The sequence below is a fragment of the Bos indicus x Bos taurus genome, chromosome 3 (assembly GCF_003369695.1).
Source record: "Bos indicus x Bos taurus breed Angus x Brahman F1 hybrid chromosome 3, Bos_hybrid_MaternalHap_v2.0, whole genome shotgun sequence".
In the NCBI taxonomy this organism is placed as follows: Eukaryota; Metazoa; Chordata; class Mammalia; order Artiodactyla; family Bovidae; genus Bos; species Bos indicus x Bos taurus.
In genome coordinates, this window is record NC_040078.1 from 14,952,379 (window position 1) to 14,979,302 (window position 26,924).

Below are 26,924 nucleotides of genomic sequence, written 5' to 3' on the forward strand. Positions count from 1 at the left end.
ACCCCTTCCAACGCCAAGATTTCAAGCGAATGAGACCCCACCTATTTAGGGCTTGTGGGTCTATAAGATGAATTCCTCAAGGCCTAATGAAGAAGTGTATGTACTTTATCATGTGAAATCCTCTAGATCTTGTAATTCGGATTCCCCAGGCTTAATATAGCAGCAGAATGTTCTGGGGGAGGGGGAAGCAGGAGTTTGGAAAAGTAAAATTCTGTATTTCCTGCATTTGAATATCAATTGCATCATTGTTATGCATTTCTGAGACCACTAAATGTTATTATTGAAATGTTTTTAAACTTTAAAAGCTGTGGTTAAAGACCAAACCTGGTGATGGTTGCACAACGCTGAAAATTTACTGAAAATAATTGAATTGTATAAGTAAAATGGATGGATTCTCTGACGTGTAAACGGAAGCTGCTTTAAAAAAAAGACTAATGAAGAGTACCAAAGTTAATCATTGTTGGACGGTTCAGGTGCTGAAAACTGCTTAGAAAGTGCATGGGAGAGAGAGCAAACCAACGGATCTACAGGACAGAAACTAAACTGGAAGCTTTTAGAGACTTCCTTGGAATTTGAAGAGTTTAGGGTGACTCTCGGTTAGAGTCACTGTTGGTGGTTATTTCCATGATTACATCAAGTTCGCCATTTTAGGCTGTGGATACTTTCATCCCGCTTCAATTCTGTCTGCAGACAGGATCAGGTCAAGTAAATTATTCAAATGTGTAAGTATTTGTTGGTGGTTCATGGCAACCCACTCCAGTACTCTTGCCTGGAAAATCCCATGGACCGAATAGCCTGGTGAGCTGCAGTCCATGGGGTCGCTAAGAGTCGGACACGACTGAGCGACTTCACTTTCACTTTCCTGCATCGGAGAAGGAAATGGCAACCCACTCCAGTGTTCTTGCCTGGAGAATCCCGGGGAGGGGGGAGCCTCGTGGGCTGCCATCTACGGGGTCGCACAGAGTCGGACATGACTGAAGCGACTTAGCAGCAGCAGCTCCTGTACCAAGAGCGGGATGAATGTATTTTTCCAGCTTTGACATTCTGTACTTCTAGAAAAGAGAAAAGAACATGGTTTTAGGAGTTATTTATTCAAAACACATGTATTGAATTTATTGGCCTTCAACTATATTCCAGGCACCTTCCTGGAAACCAGATGAATGCATTAGAACCTAGAGTCAGGATACCTGATTCCATCTGATAGTTGTGCATCTTTGTGAAATCACCTACACAGCTGAGCCTAAATTTTGTCTTGTTTAAACCGGGAGGTGTAATAATAGCCATTGTCATAGAATTTATTGTGATGATTGGAAAAAATTGAAAAAAATCACCTGTGATAAGTGAAAGCATTTTACAAGCAGAGTGTTATACAGATATCAATAATTGCTGTGGATTGAAATAAAGACTTATGGTTGTTCGGTCAATCATTTGGATCTGATTCTTTGCGACCCGATGGACTGCAGCATTCTGGCTTCCCTGTCCTTCATTATCTCCCAGAGTTTGCTCAAACTCATATCCATTGAGTCAATGATGCCATCCAACCATCTTATCCTCTGTTGCCCCCTTCTCCTCATGCTCTCAAATCTTTCCTAGCATCAGGGTCTTTTCCAGTGAGTTGGCTCTTCCCATCAGGTGGCCAAAGTATTGGAGCTTCAGGTTCATAATCAGGTCTTTGAATGAATATTCAGGATTGATTTCCTTTAGGGTTGACCGGTTTGATCTCCTTGTAGTCCAAGGGACTCTCAAGAGTCTTCTCCAACGCCACCATTCGAAAGCATCAATACTTCAGTGCTTATCTTTCTTTAGGTCCAACTCTCACATCCATACATGGCTCCTGGAAAAACTATAGCTTTGACTATATGGATCTGTCAGCAAAGTAATGTCTCTGCTTTTTAATAAGCTGTCTAGGTTTTGTCATGTCTTTTCTTCCAAGGAGCAAGAGTCTTTTAATTTCATGACTGCAGTACCCGCCCACAGTAATTTTGGAGCCCAAGAAAGTAAATTCTGTCACTGTTTCCATTTTTTCCATCTATTTTCCATGAAGTGATGGGACTGGATGCCTTGATTTTAGTTTCTTGAATGTTGAGTTTTGAGTCAGTTTTTTCACTCTCCTATTCCACCTTTATCAAGAGGCTCCTTATCTACAGCAGGCCTTCCAGGCTTGCCCCAATAAAGGCAATTCCAACCTCCAAAAAAAAAAAAAAGCTTTTTGGCTCTTTAGTTCCTCTTCCCTTTCTGCCGGTAGGACAGTGTCATCTGCATATCTGAGGTTATTGATATTTCACCTGGCAATCTTGACTGTAGCTTGTGCTTCATTCAGCCTGGCATTTAGCATGACGTACTCAGCATATAAGTTAAATAAGCAGGGTAACAATACACAGCCTTGATGTACTGCTTTCCCGATTGTGAACCAGTCTGTTGTTCCTTGTTTGGTTCTGTTGCTTCTTGATCTGAATACAGGTTTCTCAGGAGACAGGTAAGGTGGTCTGGTATTCCCCATCTCTTTAACAATTTTCCAGTTTGTTGTGATCCAGACGGTCAAAGGCTTTGGTGTAATCAATGAAGCAGAAGTAGATGTTTTTCTGAAATTCCCTTTTTGCTTTATTCAGGAAACTATACTATTTGTATCCCAAGATTTCTTTCTGAAATTTCATGAATTCTCCATTTTCTTGGGTCCCCTATTCCAGGTGTATTGCGGCGAGAAGGACTGTTAACTTAAACCACTGACCCTTAATACCCAGTTTTGTTTTGAGTAGGATTGCTCCGTGGAGAGAGACAGGTACTGCCTTTAAACTTTTTTGCCCACAACGGAAGTACTAGCCTTTTGGCTTCATTGTGCCCTAAAATAGAATGGCGTCTGAGATTGGCGCATGCTCTTTGACACCCTGACGCGGCGTACAGCGACCTGGGGGCGAGCACGTCAGTCGCCGCCGTTGGTTGACTTCCGGTGATACCGAAGCTGAGTTTCCGCGGGATCCGGCTGGCTGGTGAGGGTACTGGGTCGAGTGCGGTGGGGCGGGAACAGGCAGCCTGGAGCTGTACCTTCGGACGAAGGATGTCCAGGCTGAGGCGGTTTGGTCTAGGCCTGGTGCGGTTTGCTTGACAGAGGTAGGGAAGTGAAGGTGTCTTTCTGGGAGTGGAGACTAGGGCCAGCGTTCCGCGTTGAGGTGAAAAGCGCAGTTAGGACCCCTTTGTGAAATCTTTTTCCAGAAGGGGTCCGCCCCACGGTTGCCTCCGGATTTGCCTTCATTCATACTGTTGGTTTGATTGCAGTTCCAGAGATTGGGCAGAGCCTCTGTTGTAATTGATGTTCCTGAGCTGATCCCTGCACGCTCCTGACTGAATAGTAGCTGTATTTTTTTTTTTTTTTCATTCCCCCTCCCCACTCCCCTTTTTTTGGACCTCAGTAATTTATCTGAAATATAAGACTTGTCTGAACTAATGCCACTACCCTAATTTTCCCTCAGCATCCCCTTATCAGAGGAATCTTTACTTGTTTATTGAAGTTTACTTATCAAGTTATGGACAAAAGTTGGTTTGGCCTGTGCTGGGGAATCTCCTAGTGTCCTGGAAAATCTGAATGAAAGTGGTTTAAAACTAACCTTATAGTTCAAACTCTTAGAAAGTACTTTATGTTGCTGTCCTCTAGTCCAGGTTTTCACCTGGTGTCTGATAGATGGGCGTTCAGGCCTTACTTGAACATTATTAGTGATGAAGAACTCACTGTATCAATCACAAGGCAGTGTATTCTATTCTTGGACCTAGCTTGAAAACCTGAGAATAAAGTTTTTTTGGGTAGAAAGGTGCAGTTAGTTTCCATATAATGCTCTTGGTCCAGCCTGCATAGAATATGCACAGAATAGGAAGTTCACACACTCATTCATTCGGGGAACAGTTACTGAGTGTCTGCAGTAGGGCAGATATTGCCGAGTACTAGTAGAACTTCTTGAAAGAATATTTTCCCTCAGAAAGCACATTGTGGGGAGGGTGATGGGAGAGTGACAAGAAGTAATCATCGAAGTGGTAAGTACAAAAAAAGAGGTTTGCAAATAGTTTCTATAAGAACAAAGAAGATACGTCCACTTTAGGACAGTCTTGCTATTAAAATGTGATAATTTGAAGTGAAGCCAAGAGTCCAGGATTTTCATAGAGAACAGTTAGTTTTTGATTAAAAAAAGTATATTACGGTCTAATTTTGTAGATGCAACTTTTGTTTTCAGTACAGAATTTGTTAGTATAGTTTCACCATTTTACATATCCATACTTTGTTTGTGGATTGTTTCTGTTAATGGAAATACCTGTGTTTGTAAGCAACAATTGCAAACATTTACTGATCTAATAAATTACTATCTAATTTCATAGATGAAACTTTTATTTCATTGTATAGCAAATAAAGAGATTCAGGTTAATTCATGCAAGGTCACAAGACTAGAGAGACACCCACTTGGGAAGCAAATACTGGTAGTTTGATTCCACAGTTTACTCTCAGCATCATGGTGTTCTCCCTCCCTGATGGTAATAGTAATAACTGACACTGATTAATTGCTTACTATATAATTCTTATAACAACTCCATAAGTTTAGAAAGGTTATTATTTTTTACAGTTGAGGAAACCTAAGTTTGGAGAGGTCACTCAGGCAAGATAACACACTGATCAGTAATAGAGTTAGGATTTGAATTCTGCCTTTCTAACCTGTCCCTCCCTTTCCACCTACTGGGAGATTGTGCATTTGGTGTAATATACAGTGTTCATGATTGAACATGAACAAGTGAAAATATGTTTGAGGAAATGTTATTACCTTTAATAAGAAGGTGATAAGAACTTGCCTTTATCCTTTCAGGATGGAACAAAAGTGGGACTTGGAAAATGTTGCCCTGTAAGAAGAGAAGAACTACACTGACAGAGTCCCCACAGCACCAGGGCAACCAGGAGGAAGATGACTTAGACCTGCAGGCAGCTGGGAAACCAGAATCTGACCTGGGGTCAGTTAAAGACCTGGGGTCAGTGTCCCTGTCCTGGAGTCCAAGTCATGGCAGAGCAGCTGACCTTGAAGTGCAGGCTGCAGGAATTCAGCTTGGTATGGAGGACCCATCTTTGAGCTCTAGGATGCTCACTGAGGACACAAATGTAGCAGTTCTGGAAGCTGTGGATGTGGCCATCTCTCAGGAAATCACCCTAGCTTCCTTGGAGTCTTCCCAGCCTGTAAATACACACATTGGTAAAGGAAAACTCCAGGCCACTAGCTCAAGGAGAGGGAAGAAAATTACACTCAGACCTGGGTCAGTTACTCAAGAAGACAGAGGCGATCATCCTATCGCTAAGGAGCCTTTTTCAGAAGAGCCTAGTGAAGAAGTCAAGGCAGAAGGAGGTAAGACATGGAAGATCTTTGGCTTACATTTACCTTGTTAGTACCAGCTTGCCATTGCCTTTGCACTTGTCATTGCACTCTCTGCAGTGCCTTTACAAAACAGCATTTCTGAAAGGGGATGCTGGTTGGGTTTGGAATTGGAGCTGTGGTGCTTCTAAATGTCAGCACTGAACGGTATGATTATGAATGGGTAGAAACTTTCTTCTCCTCTCCCATTTCCTTGATCATCTTTCATATTCTTTTCTTCCCATTCTCTTACCTTTTCATTATTTCTGGAGGGATGAGCTGTGTATGTCCTTTTGTGATTTGGTGGCTATTTATGGAGTGGACCTTGAGAGACTAATACCTCTGTCATTTGGTTAGGCTCTCCAGAGATGTCGTAGTCCTTAGGACTTGAAGGATGCGTGTGGTTTGATAGAGTGATGGCATGGAGTATCTTAGGCCATGAAGAGCCTGGCAGAGGCAGAAGCAGAAGAGGTATGAGTGATCACTTGAGTGGTAGATTGGATTGTGAAGGGCTTTTTTTTTTAATTTTAATTTTTGGCTGCACTGGGTCTTTGTTTCTGCGAGCAGGCTTTCTCTTCTTGCAGTGAGAGGGGCTACTCTTCGTTGTAGCGCAAGAACTTCTCATTGCTGTGGCTTCTCTTGTTGCGGAACATGGGCTCCAGGTGAACAGACTTTAGTAGTTGTGCCACGTGGGCTTAGTTACTCTGTGGCATGTGGAATTTTCCTGGACCAAGGATCAAACCCGTGTACCCTGCATTGGCAGGTGGATTCTTAACCAAACGACCACCAGGGAAGTCCCAGAAGGCTTTGCTTTTCATGCTTTGAACTTTTCCTGAAGGTTATAGCCAGTTAGTAAATAAAAGAAGCAGAAGGCATAGTTCTGATCTCAGAAAGCTCTTTTAGTCTAGTTGGGAAGACAAGACACGAGCGCATACTTTGTTTGGAACAGTTTAAGACAGTATGTGATTAAGTGCTAGTGTGGTACAAGTAATTAGGATTTTTAAAATTGGAACTTAGTGGATTGATAAGATTTGATAGGTTGGGGTGAAGGAGTGGAAGTAGAATAGCATTTTCTATGAATACATGAAAGTGCTGTGTTTGTGAGGAAGGAAAGCAGGGTTTCAGGTGGAAATGATAGATCCAGATTACGACACACAGCCATGCTGTTATGCCATTGAGACCTTATAAAGCATTGCTGTAGGATGTTGGCAGTAAGGATAGAGAAGAAAGGTATATCTTAGAGATGTTGTTATTTAGTAGCTAAGTTGTGTTCAGCTCTTAGCGACCCTATGGACTATAGCCTGTCAGGTTGCTTTGTCCATGGGATTTCCCAGGCAGGAATACTAGAGTGGGTTGCCATTTTCTTCTCCAGGGGATCTTCCTGGCCTAGGGAGCAAATCTGCATCTTTTGCATTGGCAGGGGATTTCTTTACCAGGGAAACACAGAGACATTACAGAGGAGGAATTAATATTTCTCAGAGACTGGTACCATTTAAGATATCTGGGTTGGGGCATGGTGAAGCATGCTTTCCTGGGAAAGGTATTTGAAAGTTTTAATGAGTTTAGCTTTAAATATGTGAAGTGTGAGGTGACTTTGGGGCCATCATGGAAAAATGGAAAACTGAGATTAAAGTTTGGTAAGAGGTATGATTAGAAAAGTTTTAATTGTTCTTCTTCATAGAAAGGAACATGGAAGAAGATGACAGAGAAGGGAAATCTGGAGAAGTATCAGTAGTGAAAGTCAAGGAGGGTAGAGAGTTTTAAAAACAGATACTTCATTTAAAATTTAGTGACAAAAGAGATATAATGATGCATGAGAAAATACTACATTAAAAAAAAATTTTATAAACCCGAGTCTGCTGCATTGGCAGGCCAATTCTTTACCGTGCAGCCACCAGGGAAGTCTAAAAAAATACCTTATATGAGGGTTGATGATTTTTAAGAGTAGATTTAGGAGTTTTGGGAAAAGGAAATTGAATGATGACATTAATGAGGGAAGGATGAAAGCCCAGGTGATAATTTGTGCAGTGGAGTGGAATTGGAAATAGCTTCTGCTGCTCAGTCGCTTCAGTTGTGTCCGACTCTGTGCGACCCCATAGACGGCAGCCCACCAGGCTTCCCCGTCCCTGGGATTCTCCAGGCAAGAACACTGGAGTGGGTTGCCATTTCCTTCTCCATGGAAATAGCTAGAGGGCAGCAAAACTATTGAACTTTTTCCTTGGCTTGGTTGTATTTGTGACCTGAAGACAGGAAGAAATGGAGGAAGATGCGAGATTAAAGTGCTAGAGAAGGAATGTAAAATTAAGCAGGAGTTTAAAGTCTCTGACCTGTTGAAGAGTGGAGTTTTTATTTTTTAGTATAACATGGCCAACCGCTGAGTACTCCCGACCCAGAATTGACAGTTGTTAAGATTTTGTTGCATTTTCTTTTAATATTTATTTATTTATTTGGCTGTGTTGGGTCTTGGTTGTGGCATGTGGGATATTTTTTACATTATGCAGGATATTTCATTTCGGTGCATGGACTCTGCAACTTTGTCGTGAGGTCTCAGTAGTTGTGGCATGCAGGCTCAGTTGCTCTGTGGCCGGTGGGAATCTTAGTTCCCCTACGAGGGATCAAGCCTGCATCTCCTGCATTGCAAGGCAGATTCTTAACCACTGGACCCACTAGGGAAATCTCTAGAGTTGTCTTTAATGGTAAGTTTATAAATGTTCAAGTGTAGGTAAAGTAAACATTTTTTAGAGTTTATCTGTAATACTGTTAATAATACTCCTTATTAAGCTGGGTCGGAATTCCCTAGTAGCTCAAATGGTAAAGAATCTGCCTGCAGTGCGGGAGACCTGGGTTCAATCCCTGGATTGGGAACATCCTTGGAGAAGGGCGTGTCTACCCACTCCAGTATTCTTGCCTGGAGAATTCCATGGACAGAGGAGCTTGGAGGGCTCAGTCCATGGGGTCGCAAAGAGTTAGATACGACTGAGTGACTTTTACTACCACTACTACTACATTAAGCTGGGTAAATGAAAGTTGATTCTCCCACCTTATAATATATCAATTAGCCGTATATACAAGTAATACCAATAAAAGAAGTACGTTATGACTCCTTTCTCCCCCCAAGTAACTTTTTTTTTTGCCAAATAGACATGTCACATGAAAAGCAGGAAGGAAAAAGGAATATTGTAAATTTGTATATGTATGTGCATTTTGGAAAATATTGGAAAATTGAAAGAAAATAATCACCCATAATTTTACTACTCAAAGTAATTACTGTTATAATTTAGTGCATATTCTTTTTGTTGTTTTGCTTAATTTAACATTTTGGTTTTTTAATTATCAAAATGCGGGGGAAAAAAGCAGAAAAACATCTAGGTTATTTGGAAGTATCAGCACTGTGTTACAATTGATATATACTGTAAAATTGTTTCTAGACTGCAAGTGCTAGTGATTAAACCTTTCTCAGTAATGGTTTTTACCATTAATTCTCATAGAATTTTAATTGTTCTTTTAAAATTGATTTAATTTTTCCTTTAAGTCTTTTTCCCCCTTTCTTTGCCTTCTAAAAATGATTAACTTAGGCAGATTTCAACTTATAATTGGTTGGTTTTTACAGTTTTCAGCTAATTATTTTCATATTAATTTGAAGTTGTTAGGCTGGCAGTAAATGAGCTACAGCCATGCTCTCTAATAAGGCTTTTCCTTCTCTGTCTCTTACCCTTCTTGACTTCTCTTTCTAAGGTCTTTGGTATCTAGCACATTGAGAGAGGAAAGGAAGAGTGGGATCCTGAGGAGTTCTGTGAGAAGGGAGTTAAATTGAGAAGCACTGTGATGGGATCAGGGAGAAAAGTATTGCAGAGAAAAGGAACTTTTTCTCTATGTAGAGTATGGTGTAGCTGATTGGAATCGTTCCACATGTTTGAGGTGGAAAAAGTATTATTGGAAGCTCTATCTACCAAACTGAACTTTTGTATTTTGGTTAGATGTAAAGGTTCTGGTATGTTTGTTTTAAAAAATCATTTGTGTCAGTTCAATTTTTAAATGTTAGACATTGATTCTAAAAATTCTTAAAGATTGTTGATTAATGAGAAAGCTCTGCTGTGTGATTGAAGTTCCTCCCTCTTATAAGACATTTGCCTGAGAGGAACTTTTGATTTGTTGGATTTAGGATTCAACTCCTTGTGGTACAGTCCCTGTTAAAGCCACAGTTTTTAACCTTTTTGACACTGTGAAGTAATCACAGACTCCAGAAGTAAAGGAAATAAGATTAACAGTAAAAAGATTTATGGATTGAGTCATGCTTTAGTTGAAGGTAAAGGCTTTTTTTTTTTCTTTGTTGGAGGGAAGTGTCCTCCCATTTAAAATCTTGTTTATGTCAGTTGAAGCTGCCAATGTTGATGGGATAGCAGTCGAAACAAGTACTATCTATTTTGAATGGAGTTCAGTATTAATAACAAATAACTTGATCTTTATTTGACAAAAAATATTTTTTTGAGTGTGTAATACACAAACATGGCAAAAAGTTCCTAAATGCAGAAAGTACGCAGGGAAAAGTTAGGCACCCTTTCACTTTGTCCTCTTATTTTCCAAGTTACCTTCTCAGAAGCGATCACTGTTCAGCAGTGCCTTGTGTATATTCTACAGGTCTGTGCACACACAGTCCTGTATATATTCTTTTCCCCATGAATCCAGATTTTAATGTTTGCTTTTGATATTGCATGCGTGTTTCTTTGTCTTTTTAATGTCCCTCATGAAAAAGGGGAAGAAAGGTAGCACTTACTAAGAGTTGATTTGAGGAGGGAATTCTGACTGTTCAGTTAGAACTCCGTGCTCTTGCTGCCAGGCACCTGAGTTCCATTGCTCATTGGGGAACAAAGATCCCACAAGCTGTGAGGCTTGACCAAAAAGAGCTGAGGTGAGGGAAGGAAAAAGTTGTGTAATGAACTGTGTGGCCATGTGTTTACAGTGTTATGGTGATTTTTACTCTAATGCTCTGTAAGATTGATTTACAGAGTCATAAAGTTTAGGACATTTTATATATATATATATATATATATCATTTATGGAGAAGGCGATGGCACCCACTCCAGTACTCTTGCCTGGCAAATCCCATGGACGGAGGAGCCTGGTAGGCTGCAGTCCATGGGGTCGATAAGAGTCGGACACGACTGAGCGACTTCACTTTCACTTTTCACTTTCATGCATTGGAGAAGGAAATGGCAACCCACTCCAGTGTTCTTGCCTGGAGAATCCCAGGGACGGGGAAGCCTGGTGGGCTGAAGCGACTTAGCAGCATCAGCAGCAGAAGTAGCAGCATGTCATTTATAGTTGATATATAATCACTGATATATATTAGATATGTATAGTTGATACATGTATCGTTTATAGTTGATTAAATGTGGTATTAATGATCATCTATATAAAATGTCCCTTTGTCATCAGGAGCACAGCTCCCTGTCCTACAATTATGCATATGATTTTTTCATGGGGAAAAAATGCATAGCTCAAAAAATATATTAGAACTAGAAAGATCTTAGCAATTACTTAGTTCAGTTCCCTGACATTAAGGATGAGTAAATAGCATCTGAGCTTTGATTTCAGTATTTTTCTTAGGACACTGTCTTTAAGAGAGAGGAATGCCTATATAGTGAATGCATCATTATTGAAGTAATCTAACTAAAAAGGACTTTGTAACAAGATGCTGATTTCTACGACAGAGTATAATTGAGAATGGTCAAAGTGTTGAGCAGTATTTGTGATTCTTTCAGGAAAATCTCAAATGCATTCTGGAGGGGAGATGCCTTCTTTGCCATCAGACAGCCACTCTGCAAAACCTGCCGCCCCACCTAGGAAATCATCTCAGCCAGATGTCTGTGCCTCTCCTCAAGAAAAGCCACTCAGGACTCTAGCTCACCAAGCTGAGGAAGAGACAGAGGATGGTGGACTCTTTATTCCAATGGGTAGGCTTTCTTTTCTTCTCGTTAAAAAGCCCCTCTCTTTATTGAACTATAATAGGCAGAAAACTGCAAATATTCCATGATATCCAAGTTCACTGAATTTTCAAAGGTTGAATACACCCATGTAACCAGCAACCAGATCAAGAAATAGAGTATTACCAGTACCCAGAAGTTCTTCCTTTCAGTTACCACTGACACCTTACCCATCCAGATAAGGATGGGTAACCTTATCTTGACTTCAAGCAGCATAGATTAGTTCCCTGTTTTGTACAGTATATGAATGGAATCATGAATGTATGTTTTTTGACTGCCTTTTCCCTCAGCATTATGTGTAAATGAGATTGGTCCACATTGTTGCATGTGCTTGCATTTTCATTGCTGTATAGTATTCCATTGTTAGAATATTCTGCATTTTCTTTATTCATTCAACTCTTTGCAGTTTTCTTTCTTTCTCTCTGTATGGTTGCACTAGGTCTTCGCTGGTGATCAGGCTTTCTCTGGTTTTGGTCAGAAGGGGCTGCTCTTTGTTGTGGGCTTCTCACTGTGGTGGCTTCTCTTGTGGCGGAGCACAGGCTCTAGGTGTGTGGGCTTAGTTGCTCCACCGCACGTGGAATCTTCCCAGACCCGGGATCCAACCTGTGTCCCCAGCATTGGCAAGTGGATTCCTATCCACTGTACCACCAGGGAAGCCCCCTATTCATTCAGCTCTTAATGAGCATTTGAATAGTTTCAAGTTGTAGGCTACTCTGATTGGTGCTGCTGTGAACATTGTATTAGAAATCTTTTGGTGAACATTGGTGCCTAATATTTGTTGGGTGGAACTGCTAGGTCATAGGATTAGACCTCCTTCAAGTTTTTTTGAAATATATTTTTATTGTGAAATATAACATATACAGACAAATGAGTAAAGACTTCTTTATTTAGCTTAACAGTTTTAAACTGAACACTTCTCATTTCTTTTTCTTGTTAAAAATAATAGACCTCCATTGCTGTGTAAGTTAGAAGTTGTAATAGTGGATATCCATGTCTTGTTTCTGAACTTGGGCAAAGGTGTTCAGTATTCCTGTTTATGTGTGATGATAGTGATAAGCTTTTTATGGATATATTATTGTATCAGTTATAGTAAAATTTTCCTGGTTTTCTGAGCATTTTATCCCATATTGAATTGTGTTAAATGCTCCTTAAAAATCTCTATTAAGATGATCATATGGTTTTTCTCCTTTATTCTGTTTTTTATTTTTGTTGTTGTTTTTGTAGCTGGTCTGTGCAGCATGCAGAATCTTATTTCCCTGACCAGGGATCAGACTTGTTCTCCCTGCAGTGGAAGTGCAGAGTCTTAACCACTGGACTGCAGGGAATTCCCTCCCTTATTCTGTTAATGTGGAGAGTTACATAGATTCTTTTTAAATGTTTATTGAGGTTTATTGAGATGTAATTTTCTTTTTTTAACTAAAAATTTATTTTTAATTTTTTAAATTTTTGGCTGTGCTGGGTCTTCTTTGCTGCTCTCGGGCTTTCTTTTTGTTGAGGCATGAGGGCTTCTTATCGTGGTGGCTTCTCTTTTGTTGTGGAGCACAGACTCTAGGCACTTGAGCTTCTGTAGTTGTGGGCGGCAGGCTCTAGAGCACGGGCTCAGTAGTTGTGGTACAAAGGCTTAGTTGCTTCATGGTATGTGGAATCTTCCCAGACTAGGGATTGAACCCAGGTCCCCCGCACTGACAGGTGGATTCTTAACCACTGGACCGCTAGGGAAGTCTGAAATAGGATTTTTAATACAATAACATTTTTTAAGTGAGTTTTGAGAAACGTATATATTTGTGTAACTACCACTACAGTCGGGGCTTCCCTGGTGGCTCAGAGGTTAAAGCATCTGCCTGCAGTGCAGGAGACCTGGGTTCCATCCCTGGGTTGGGAAGCTCCCCTGGAGAAGAACATGGCAACCCACTCCAGTATTCTTGCCTGGAGAACCCCGTGGAGAGAGAAGCCTAGTAGGCTACAGTCCACGGGGTCGCAAAGAGTTGGACACGACTGACCGACTACACTTTCACTTTCACCACTACAGTCAATATATGGAACATTTCTCTCATTCCAAAAGTTCCTTCATTCCCCTTTGCAGTCCTTTGGGAACCACTGATCCCAATTTTTTTCGTATAATCTTGTGTTTTCTACAATATTATACATTGGAGAAGGAAATGGCAATCCACTCCAGTATTCTTACCTGGAAAATCCTGTAGAGAGATGAGCCTGGTGGGCTACAGTCTGTGGGGTCACAAAGAGTTGACATGACTGAAGTGTGTATGGAACCTTTTGCATCTGTTATCTTTTTGAATTTTTATTGAAGTATAGTTGATTTATAGTATTGTGTGCATCTGATACCTTTCACTTCTTGTAATGCTTTTGAGATTAATTCATGTTCTTCATCGCTGAGTAGTATTCTGTTGCATAGATGTACCACAGTTTATCTGTTCACCAGTTGATGGATATTTCAGTTCTTTCTCATTTTTACCTGTTACGTTAAAGCTACTATAAACCTTCACATACAGTTCTTTGATAGAAATAAGTTTTTGTTTTTCTTGGGGAAATGACTGTGAGTGGCTTTGCTGGGTCCTATAGTAAGTGTATGTTAAATTTTATATGAACATGATAAATTGTTTTCCAGAGTAGCTGTACCATTTTACATTCCCAACAGGAATATATGAGATTTACAGTTGTTCCACATCCTTGTGAGCAGTTAACAGACTTTGTAATTCTCTCTGTTCTACTGGGTGTGTTTCCTTATGGTTTAACTTGCATTTTCCCAATGAATAATGATATAAAGTATATTTTCATGTATTTATTGGCCATTTGTAGATATTTTTTGGTGAAATGTTTGTTCATTATTCTGTTTTGCCAATATTCCATTTGTAATTACTACATATTTTGCACAAGATACTTTGAAACTATGTATATATTCTTATTTCTCCTCAAATTTAACCCCCTCTAGTTTTAGCCTCTATTGCTTGATCACCTGCAGCAGTTACTGTGTTGTTCTAAAGGTGCTTTTTATTTCTTTTACATTTAATAATTGGAATTTTTCTGTAAAGAAGAACAGTCTCTTCTCCCTCATTTATTTATTCAGTTTTTATATGAGTGGGGACTCATGGATATTTGTTTCATTGTTTGAATTACAGTGCCATTTATCATTATTTATTTTGCCTGAATTGTTAAGAGTGTTAGCCATGGGGAGCTACTTCGGGTTTTATTCTTATGGCTTATGCTTTCATATCATGTCAAGGAACATTTGCCTAATCCAAGGCTACAAAGGCTTCTTTCCTGTTTTCTTCTACAAGTTTCAGTTTTACACATTACACTTAGGTGTATATGCTCCATTTTGAGTTAATTTTTATATAATGTGTGAGGTATATTTGAGATTCTTTCTTTGCTTATGGATGTACAGTTGTTTCAGCCCTATTTGTTGAAAAGATTTCTTTCCCCATTAAATTACTTCTGCATCTATGTGAAAAAGTCATTTGGCAATTTTGTGTGGGTCTTTCCTGGACTCTCTGTTCTATTCTGTTAATCTATATATTAATATTTAAGCTTTCACCAGTATCACACAGTCTTGAAATCAGGTAGTCATGAGTCTTCCAACTTTTTTTTTTTTAATACTTTAAGCTATGCTAGGTACTTTGCATTTCCATATAAATTTTAGAATTGACTTATCATTTTCTTCAAAAATATTTTCTAGGCTATTGATTGATAATGAATCTATGAATCCATTTGGGAAAATTGCCATTTTTTGGGCCATACTGTGGGTCATGCAGGATCTTAGTTCCCCGACCAGGGATTGAACCTGTGCCCTCTGCATTGGGAGCACAGAGTCTTAATCACTGGACCGCCAGGAAGTGCTAGGAAAGTTGCCATCCTAACAATACTGAGTGGACTAATCCGTGAGTAAGATATCGCTGTGGTGAGAATGGGCACCTTTTCTTTTGTTCCTGACCTCTTACAGGAAATGCACTCCATTTTCACCACTAAGCTGGAGGACATTGATCTATAGCTATTGTTTATCAGACTGAGGAAGTTCTCTGCTATTCCTGGTTGTGGAGAGTTTTTATCATGACTCGATGTTGGATTTTGTGAAAAGTTTTTTCTACATCTCTTGAGATTATCTTTTGTTTTAGTCTGTTGATATGAATTATCTTGATTGATTTTCAAATTTCAAAGCATTTTTACATGGCAGGGAGAAATCAACTCTTGATCATGATATAGGTGTTTTATGTTTTTTTTTTTTTTAATTGCAGGATTTGATTTGCTAGTACTTTGTTAAGGATTTATGGGTCTGGTCTGTAGTTTTCTTGTAATGTCTTTGGTTTGGGGATTCGGGTAATGCTGACCTCATACAATGAATTGGAAAGTGTTCTTTCCTCTTGTGTGTTTTTTTTGTTTTTTGTTTGTTTGTTTTTTGAAGACTTTGTGAATTGGTTTTATTTCTTCTTTAAATGTTTTATTGAATGCACCAATGAAGCCGTCTGGGCCAGGAGTTTTCTTTGTAGGATGTTTTTAACTATGAATTCAATTTCTTTAACAGATAAAGGGCTATTTAATTATAGCCCTTTGTTCTGAATGAGCTTTGACAATTGATGTCTTTCAAGGTATTTGTTCCATCTAAGTTGTTGAATTTATTGGTATAAAGTTTTTCATAATATTTCTTGGTCATCTTTATTTCGTTTCAGATTTCTTTCTTTCCTTTCTGGCAGTGCTGGGTCTTCGTTGCTGCTTTCGAGTTTTCTGTAGTTGCAGTGAGCAGGGGCCACTCTACTTGTGGTGCTTGGGCTTCTCCTTGCAGTGGCTTCTCTTGTTGCAGACCCTGGGCTCTGGGCAGGCGCATGGACTTCAGTCGTTGCCGCACGTGGGCTCAGTTGTTGCGGCTCACAGACTCCAGAGCAAGGCTCAGTCGTCATGGCTCGCGGGCTTGTTGCCGAGGCTTGTGGGATCTTCCTGGACCAGGGATCAAATTTGTGTCCCCTGCATTGGCAGGCACATGCTTAACCACTTTTGTCATCTTTTTAATGTCTTTAGGATCTATAGTGATATCTGTTCTTTTATTCCTGATGCTGTTAATTTATACCTTTCTCTTAATCACTCTAGCTAGAACTTCTTCAAAGAACAAGGTTTTGGTTTCATTAATTTCTCTACTTTTCTGTTTTCTATTTCACTGGTTTTTGCTGTTGTCTACTATTTTATTCTGTTTCCTTGTTTTGGGTTTAATTTGTTCTTTTTCTAGTTTCTTAAAGTGGTAGCTTAGGTCACTGATTTGGAACTTTTCTAATACTACTACAGGATGTATCAGTTTTCCTTTCAAACAACAGAAATTTATTTTCTCACACTTCTGGAGCCTGGGAAGTCCAGTATTAGGTGCTGGTAAATTCAGTTTTCACCAGAACTTTCTTCTTATAGACAGCTGCCTTCTTGTTACAACTTCACACGACCTTTTCCTTGGTGCATGTGTGTGAGAGAGGGAGTGAGCTTTCTGATATCACTTCTTATAAGGACACTCATCCTGTGGGACCAGAGATTCACCTTCTGGACTCATTTAACTTTAATTACTTCCTTAGAAGACCCATTTCCAAATATAGCCATACTGGGGGTAAGGCTTTCAGAGTATGAATTTTGGGGGGACACACACATTCGAATTTTCTGTACGGGATTGCAGTTCTGTACAGGATTAGAGACAGGGAAGCCTGGCGTGCTGTAGTCCATGAGCTCGCAATGAGTTGGACATGACTGAGCGACTGAACTGAACTGAACTAGAGTCCTGTTCTGTGTTGTATTAGAACCTGGTTTTTTAAATGTAGTTTTTATAGTTATAGAGTACCATAAGGCTTACAATAGTAAAACAAAAATCCACTGGAACTTTTTAGAAATGTGTTCTTTCATTTCCAAATATTTGAAGACTTCCCAGTTATTTTTTTGTTACTGATTTCTAATTTAATTCCCTTGAGTTCATGTCACATTTTGTATGATTTCAGTACTTTTATATTTATTGAGGTTAATTTTATGGCCCCAATATAATCTTTATTGGTAGCTCTTCCCTGTGTATTTGAGAAGAATATGTTTTCTTTTGTTTTGAGATAACACTGTTTTATAAATGTCAGTTAGGTCAAGTTGATTGATAGCATTGTTAGGTCTTCTCTATTTTTACTGATTTTCTTTTGGTCTCTTCTGACAGTTATTGAGAAAGGCATATTGAAGTCTCCAACTTTAATTGTATATTTGTCTATATTTCCTTTCAGCTTTGTCAGTTTTAGCTCTACATGTTTTATTTATTTATATTAATTTTTTTTTCTTATTTAACATGTTTTGGCCACACCACATGGCATTTAGGATCTTAGTTTCTGTACCCGCTGCTCTGGAAGTGCAGTCTTAACCACTGGACCACCAGGGAAGTTCCTAGCTCTCATGGTTTATTTTTTTTAATTAATTAATTTATTTTAATTGGAGGATAATTACTTCACAGTATTGTGATGGTTGTTGCCATACACCAACCAACATGAATCAGTCACAGTTTACATGTGTCCCCCATTCTGAAACCCCGCCTCTTCTCCCTCCCCACCCCATCCCTCTGGGTTGTTCCAGAGCATTGGCTTTGGGTGCCCTGCTTTGTGCATTGAACTTGCACTGGTCATCTGTTTTACATATGGTAATATACATGTTTCAATGCTATTCTCTCAAATTATGCCAACCTTACCTTCTCCCACAGAGTCCAGAAGTCTGTTCTTTGTATCTGTGTCTCCTTTGCTGCCCTGCATGTAGGATCGTACTGTTTTTCTAAATTCCATATATGTTTTAATATACAGTATTTGTCTTTCTCTTTCTGATTTACTTCATTCACTCTATATAATAGGCTCCAGTTTCATCCACCTCATTAGGACTGACTCAAATGCATCCCTTTTTATAGCTGAGTAATATTCCACTGTGTATATGTACAAGAGCTTCCTTCTCCATTCATCTGCCAGTGGACATCTAGGCTGCTTCCACGCCATAACTATTGTAAATGATACTACAGTGAACATTGGGGTACATGTGTCTTTTTCAGTTCTGGTTTCCTCTGGGTGTATGCCCAGCAGTGGGATTGCTGGTCCTATGGCAGTTCTGTTTCCAGTTTTTTAAGGAATCTGCCCCTGGGTGGGTGGACATGCCAGGGACCCTAGTGGGGAAGGGGCGGGGGTCGCCCCTTTATTCTTCCATGCCCCCGCTGTGGCTCACTGCAAGCTCATGCGCCGAGTGTGGGTGGTCGGCTGTCCTTGCCATGGGTGGGACAGGTCCCGTGGGCCCTTGGTGATCACCTTCCTTACCCCTTCCTCACCTTGTGGGTTTCTGCTGCCACCACATGGGGTGTGTTTCTCCACTCCCCGCGCCCTGCAGGCCTGGCTCCTTGTGTTCCCGTAGGGCTTCCCTGATAGCTCAGTTGGTAAAGAACCTGCCTTCACTGCACCCTGGTTGGATTCCTGGTTTGCAAAGATCCACTGGAGAAGGGATAGTATACCCACATCAGTTTTCTTGAACTTCCTTTGTGGCTCATTTGGTAAAGGATCTGCCTGCAATGTGGGAGACCTGGGTTCAATCGCTGGGTTGGGAAGATCCTCTGGAGAAGGGGAAGGCCACCCACTCCAGTATTCTGGCCTGGAGAATTTCATGGGGTCACAGAGAGTCGGACATAACCGAGTGACTTTAACTTTCACTTTCCACACTACAGAGATGTAGTGGTTGTACCAGTTTGCATTCTCACCAACAGTGTAAGATTCCCTTTCTCCACACCCTCTCCAGCATTTATTGTTTTTAGACTTTTTGAAGATGGCCATTCTGACTGTGGCTCAGATCATGAACTCTTTTTTGCCAAATTCACACTTAAATTGAAGAAAAGTGGGGAAAACCACTAGACCATTCAGGTATGACCTGAATCAAAGCCCTTATGATTATACAATGGAAGTGAGAAATAGTTTTAAAAGCATCTGAATGCAGAGTTCCAAAGAATAGCAAGGAGAGATAAGAAAGCCTTCTTCAGCGATCAGTGCAAAGAAATAGAGGAAAACAACAGAATGGGAAAGACTAGAGATCTCTTCAAGAAAATTAGAGATACCAAGGGAACATTTCATGCAAAGATGGGCTCGATAAAGGACAGAAATGGTATGGACCTAACAGAAGCAGAAGATATTAAGAAGAGGTGGCAAGAATACACAGAAGAACTGAACAAAAAAGATCTTTACGGCCCAGATAATCACGATGGTGTGATCACTGACCTAGAGCTAGACATCCTGGAATGTGCAGTCAAGTGGGCCTTAGGAAACATCACTACGAACAAAGCTAGTGGAGGTGATGGAATTCCAGTTGAGCTATTTCAAATCCTAAAAGATGATGCTGGGAAAGTGCTTCAGTCAATATGCCAGCAAATTTGGAAAACTTAGCAGTGGCCACAGGATTGGAAAAGGTCAGTTTTCATTCCAATCCCAAAGAAAGGCAATGCCAAAAAATGCTCAAATGACTGCACAATTGCACTCATCTCACACCACTAGTCAAGTAATGCTCAAAATTCTCCAAGCCAGGCTTCAGCAATACGTGAACCGTGAACTTCCAGATGTTCAAGCTAGTTTCAGAAAAGGCAGAGGAACCAGAAGTCAAATTGCCAACATCCGCTGGATTATTGAGAAAGCAAGAAAGTTCCAGAAAGACATCTATTTCTGCTTTATTGACTATGCCAAAGCCTTTGACTGTGTGGATCACAATAAACTGTGGAAAATTCTGAAAGAGTTTGGTCTGGTATGGGAATACCAGACCACCTGACCTGCCTCTTGAGAAACCTGTATGTAGGTCAAGAAGCAACAGTTAGAACTGGACATGGAACAACAAAATGGTTCCAAATAGGGAAAGGAGTACGTCAAGGCTGTATATTGTCACCCTGCTTATTTAACTTATATACAGAGGACATCATGAGAAATGCTGGGCTGGAAGAAGCACAAGCTGAAATCAAGATTGCCCAGAGAAATATCAATAACCTCAGATATGTAGATGACACCACCCTTATGGCAGAAAGTGAAGAAGAGCTAAAGAGCCTCTTGATGAAAGTGAAAGAGGAGACTGAAAAAGTTGGCTTAAAGTTCGTCATTTAGAAAACTAAGATCATGGCATCCGGTCCCATCACTTGACGGCAAATAGGTAGGGAAACAGTGGAAATAGTGGCAAACTTTATTTTTTCGGGCTCCAAAATCACTACAGATGGTGACTGCAGCCATGAAATTAAAAGACGCTTACTCCTTGAAAGGAAAGTTATGACCAACCTAGACAGCATATTAAAAAGCAGAGACATTACTTTGCCAACAAAGGTCCATGTAGTCAAGGCTATGGTTTTCCCAGTAGTCATGTATGGTTGTGAGAGTTGGACTCCAAAGAAAGCTGAGCACCGAAGATTTGAACTGTCAAAACCGAAGATGGTTTTGAACTGTCATGTTGGAGAAGACTCTTGAGAGTCCCTTGGACTGCAAGGAGATCCATCCCGTCCATCCTAAAGGAGATCAGTCCTGGGTATTCTTTGGAAGGGCTGATGCTGAAGCTGAAACTCCAATACTTTGGCCACCTGATGTAAAGAGCTAACTCATTGGAAAAGACCCTGATGCTGGGAAAGATGGAGGGCAGGAGGAGAAGGGGACGACAGAGGATGAGATGGTTGGATGGCATCACCGACTCAATGAACATGGGTTTGGGTAGTCTCTGGGAGTTGGTGATGGACAGGGAGGCTTGTCATGCTACGGTTCATGGGGTTGCAAAGAGTTGGACATGACTGAGTGACTGAACTGAACTGATTCTGACTGGCATGAGATGATACTTCATTGTAGTTTTGATTTGCATTTCTCTAATAATGAGTAAAGTTGAGCATCATTTCATGTGTTTATTAGCCATCTGAAAATCTCTTTTGGAGAAATGTCTGTGCAGTTCTTTTGCCCACCTTTTTATTGGGTTGTTTGTTTTTCTGATACTGAGCTGCATGAGCTGCTTGTATATTTGGGGGATTATTAATTCTCCTGGTTGCTCAGATGGTAGTGTCTGCTTACAATGTGGGAGACTTGGGTTCAATCCCTGGGTTGGGAAGATCTCCTGGAGAAGGAAATGGGAACCAATTGCAGTATTTTTGCCTGGAAAATCCCATGGATGGTGAACCTTGTTGGCTACAGTCCATGGGGTCCCAAAGAATCAGACAGGACTGAGTGACTTCACTTTCATTTTCACTTTCTTTGTCAGTTGTTCTGTTTGCTGTTATTTTCTCATTCTGAAGGTTGTCTTTTCACCTGGCTTAGAGTTTCCTTCCTTGTGCAAAAGCTTTTAAGTTTAATTAGGTTCTGTTTGTTTATTTTTGTTTTTATTTTATTACTCTTCAGGGTGGGTCATAGAGGATCTTGCTGTGATTTATTTCAGGGAGTGTTCTGCCTATGTTTTCCCCTAAGAGTTTTATAGTTTTCTGGTCTTACATTTAGGTCTTTAATCCATTTTGAGTTTATTTTTGTATAAGGTGTTTGAAAGTGTTCTAGTTTCATTCTTTTACAGGTAGTTGACCAGTTTTCCCAGCACCACCTGTTGAAGAGACTATCTTTTCTCCATTGTATATTTTTGCCTCCTTTGTCAAAGATAAGGTGTCCATAGGTGTGTGGATTTATCTCTGGAGTTTCTCTTTTGTTCCATTGATCTAGATTTCTGTCTTTGTGCCAGTACCATACTTTCTTGATTACTGTAGCTTTGTAGTATAGTCTAAAGTCAGGAAGGTTGATTCCTCCAGTTCATTCTTCTTCTCAAGATTGCTTTGGCTATTTGAAGTCTTTTGTGTTTGCATACAATTGTGAAATTACTTGTTCTAGTTCTGTGAAAAATACTGTTGGTAGTTTGATAGGGATTGTGTTGAATCTATAGATTGCTTTGGGTAATATAATCATTTTCACTATACTGATTCTTCCAATCCAAGAACATGGTATATTTCTCCATCTATTTGTGTCATCTTTGATTTCTTTCACCAGTGTTTTATAGTTTTCTATATACAAGTCTTTTGTTTCTTTAGGTGAATTTATTCCTAAATATTTTATTCTTTTTGTTGCAATGGTGAATGGGATTGTTTCCTTAATTTCTCTTTCTGATTTTTCATTGTTAGTGTATAGGGATGCAATGGATTTCTGTGTATTAATTTTATATCCTGCAATTTTACTGTGTTCATTGATTAGCTCTAGTAATTTTCTGGTGGCATCTTTAGGGTTTTCTATGTAGAGAATTATGTCATCTGCAAACTGAGAGTTTTACTTCTTCTTTTGCAGTCTGGGTTCTTTTTATTTCTTCTCTGACTGCTGTGGCTAATCAAAAAACCTCCAACAAAAAGCCCAGGACTAGATGGCTTCACAGGTGAACTCTACCAAAAATTTAGAGAAGAGTAACACCTATCCTACTCAAAGTCTTCCAAAAAATTGCAGAAGAAGGAAAATGCCCAAACTCATTCTGTGAGGCCAGCAATACCCTGATACCAAAACCAGACAAAGATGCCACAAAATAAAGAAAACTACAAGCCAGTATCACTGATGAATGTTGATACAAAAATCCTCAATGAAATTCTGGCAAATAGAATCCAACAATGTATTAAAAAGATCATACATTATATCCAAGTGGGCTTTATTCCAGGGATTCAAGGATTCTTCAGTATTTGCAAATCAGTCAATGTGATATACTGTGTTAACAAATTGAAAGATAAAAACCATATGATTACTGAATAGATGCAGAGAAAGCCTTTGGCAAAATTCAACACCCATTTATGATAAAAACTCTCCAGAAAGTAGGCATAGAAGGAACATACCTCAACATAATAAAAGCCATATCCGACAGACTCAAAAGAAACATCCTCAATGGAGAAAAATTAAAGCATTTCCTCTAAAATTAGAAACAAGACAAGGGTGCCCACTCTCACCACCACTATTCAGTATAGCTTTCATAGTTTAAAACTCTTGTTTTCATGTACATATGCCTAATAACATACATTGATTGTTTTTTTTTTTTTTTAGTATGCGTTTATTTGGCTGCACCCAAGTCTCAGTTGCGACACGCAGGATCTTTAGTTGTGGCATGCGAACTCTCAGTTGCTGCACTGTGGATTCTAGTTCTCTGACCAGGGATTGACCCCATTCCCTCTGTATTGGGAGGACAGAATCTTAGCCAGTGGACCACCAGGAACGTCCCTACATTGATTGGGTTCTGAAGTTAAAACAAATTAGCATTTCATGGATAAACCCATTTGGTCATGATGTATTAGATTTTCTAATATACTGAGGTTTTTGTGTCTTTGTTTATGGAAGATATTGGCTTTAATTTCTTTTTCATGTGTTGGTATTAGGACTATACTGACCTTATAAAATGAATTGGGAAATTTTTCATCAGTATGTATTCTCTGGAAGAGTTTGTAGAAGACTGCTGTTATTTCTTTCTTAAATGTTTTGTAAGAATTAACCAAGAAAGCTAGCTAGGCCTGGAGTTTTGTCCAAAGGCTTTTAAGTTTTGGATTAAATTCTTTAATAATTATAGGATTATTTAGATTTCCTGTTTCTTTTTATTTCAGTTTTGGTAAGTTGTGTTTTTCAAGGAATTTGTACATTTTCTCTGAATTGTCAAATATGTTGATACAAAGTTGTTTGTTAATACTCATTTTGGAATGTCTTTAAGATTTTTATTGAGGTCATCTTTTTATTTCTAATTTTAGTATGGTCCTCTTTTTGTGTCTTATTTTTTTGTTGATAAGTTTTGCTAGCAGTTTATCAATCTTTTTAAAGAACCAACTTTTTTGCTTTCTTTTTAATTTTTTATTTTATATTGGAGTATAGTTAATTAACAGTGTTAATTCAGGTATATAACAAATTGATTCATTTATACATGTACAAGTATCTGTTCTTTTTCAAATTCTTTTCCCATCGAGGTTTTTATGTAATATTGAGCAGAGTTCCTTATGCTGTACAGTAGGTCCTTGTTGGTTATCTTTTTTATTTTTTGGTCACACTGTGTGATCTTTGTACCCTCCATGTGGGATCTTTGTACCAGGGAGGGATTGAACCTGTGCCCCCTGTAGTGGAAGTGTGGAGTCTTAACTACTGGACCACCAAGGAAGCCCCTATCCATTAAAATTTTTTTATTTACTTACTTGACTGCACTGGGTCTTAGTTGTGGCATGTGGAATCTTTTTTCTCAAGTTTTAGTTTTATATTGGAACATAGCAAGTTAACAGTGTTGTGGTAGTTTCAGGTGGACAGCAAAGGAACTCAGCCATACGCACACATATATCCATCCTCCTGTGGCATCTTTGATCTTTGTTACAGCATGCAGGATCTTTTAGTGTGGCATGTGGACAGTTCCCTGACCAGGGATCGAACCAGGGCCCCCTGCATGGAGAATGCGAAGTCTTAGTCACTGAACGACCAGGGAAGTCCCCATCCATTTAAAATATAGCAATGTGTACATGTCAGTCCCAAACTCCCTAACTATACCTCCCCTCCACCTTTCCCCACTGGTAACCGTAAGTTCATGTTCTTTTGTATCATTTTGGTTTTGTTTTGTTTTAATTGCACACACAAGCAATATCATAAGATGTTTGTCCTTTGTCTGGTTTGCTTCACTCAGTATGAGACTCTCTAGTTCCATCCTTATTGCTGCAAATGGCATTATTTCATTCTTTGTGATGGGTGAGTAATATTCCATTGTATGTATGTTCCACATCTTCCTTATTCATTCGTCTGTTGGTGGACATTTAGGTTGCTTCCATGTCTTGGCTTTTGTAAACAGTGCTGCAGTGGCAATTGGGGTGCATGAATCCTTTTGGACCGTGTTTTTCTGTGTATGTATGCCCAAGAGTGGGATCGCATTGGGAGGCAGATTCTTAACTACTAAGAGAAGTCCAATTTTGTCTTCTTTTATTTTTCTTTCACATGTTGCTCTATAGATTAACAATATACAGTCTTTGAAATTACTATAGTCTATCTTAAATTAGTACTTTTATCACGTCAAACAATGTAAGAACTTTACAACAATTTTATTCCATATATCTGTTTTCTGCCTTTTGTGATGATACTGTATTTTACTTCTTCATTTGTTTTAAACTCCATGATACTTGTTTTTTTTCTTTTTCGTTGAAGATTTATCTCTCTATTTATTTATTTTTGGTTGTGCTGGGTCTTTGTTGCTGCGCGGGCTTTTCTCTAGTTGTGAGTGGGGACTGCTCTCTAGTTACGGTGGGTTTCTCATTGTGGCTTGTTGCAGAACATGGACTAGGGTCCTCAGGCTTCGGTAGTTGCAGCACGTGGGCTCAGTAGTTACGCTCCCGGGCTCTAGAGCACAGGCTCAATAGTTGTGGTGCATGGGTTTAGTTACTCCGATATATGTGGGATCGTCCTGGACCAGGGATGGAACCTGTATCTCCTGCATTGGCAGTTGGATTCTCTACCACTGAGTCACCAGGGAAGCTTCTGAACACCAGTGGGTTTTCACTTTTTATCTCTTTAGGATTGTAGAGTTACTTGAATCTGAGATTTGATATTTTCTCAGTTAAAAAAATCCTTGTCAATATTTAAAAAATATCATTTCTGTCCTCCTTTTCTCCTGGTGTTCCAGTTATATGTATGTTAGATTTTTTTCGCCATGTCCTGTATACGTTTTTCTCTACATTCTTTTCTTTCTTCCTTCATGCATCAGTTTCTGGTGTTCTGTAGTCTAGTTCACTAGTTCTTTGTTTTGCTGTGTCTACTTTATTTAATTTTTCATGCCAGTTTAACACTATGGATTCGATTTCTGGTGAAATTCTCCATCTTTTCCTTTATTTTCTTGAATGTATTAATCATAATTATTTAAAAATCCCTTTTCCTGTATCTGACTCACGCATAGTTCTTTCTTGTTTTTAGTGTCACCTGTGACCGTCCTCCACCCCCTGGTGTTTTGGCCTTTTGGTTCTGTTTTTACTATGCTGTAATTTTCGATTGGATAGTGGACAATGTGGGTGAAAAATTCTAGAGGCTTTGGTGTTATCTTCCTCCAGAGATGATTATGTTTTCTTCAAGCAGGCAGATAATTTTAGAGGGTGAATAAAATTCAGCCTGCTGCTGCTGCTAAGTTGCTTCAGTCGTGTCCGACTCTGTGCGACCCCATAGACGGCAGCCCACCAGGCTCCGCTGTCCCTGGGATTCTCCAGGCAAGAACACTGGAGTGGGTTGCCATTTCCTTCAATGCATGAAAGTGAAAAGTGAAAGTGATTTGTTTTATGCTATATTAAGACTTCTTTGTTTCAACTTTCTGCTTATTTCTAGATGGTGGCCTGTATTTCTAGTGGGTGACTCCTGGGGTTTCATCACTTACTTAGTTTAGCAAGAATGCTGCTTTCAGCTCGGATTCTCCTTATGTGCTTCCCTTCTCTGAAGGATGACAGCTTCTTAAATCATGTCTGTAGAGGTTGTTAGCCAGTGCCTTCAGACTGTGTATATATTTTATTCTGCTTTAATTTTATAGTTTTGTATTATTCCACAGTTGTTTTTGGCACGAAGGTTTCATCTGATAAAAA

General features: G+C 39.5%; 1 protein-coding gene across 7 annotated transcripts in view; it reads left to right on the top strand.

Moving 5' to 3' along the window:
• Window positions 1-26,924, top strand: part of LOC113885454 (GON-4-like protein) — an 88,630-nt gene continuing 61,706 nt past the window's right edge. For 2 of the 7 annotated variants that reach the window (XM_027530829.1, XM_027530839.1), the window contains exons 1-3: window positions 2,894-2,987; window positions 4,842-5,369; window positions 11,138-11,329. In XM_027530829.1, coding sequence (XP_027386630.1) covers window positions 4,868-5,369; window positions 11,138-11,329 — 694 coding nt within the window. In that variant the 5' untranslated portion in view covers window positions 2,894-2,987; window positions 4,842-4,867. The other 5 variants (XM_027530788.1, XM_027530822.1, XM_027530816.1 and 2 more) reach the window with 4 other exon arrangements.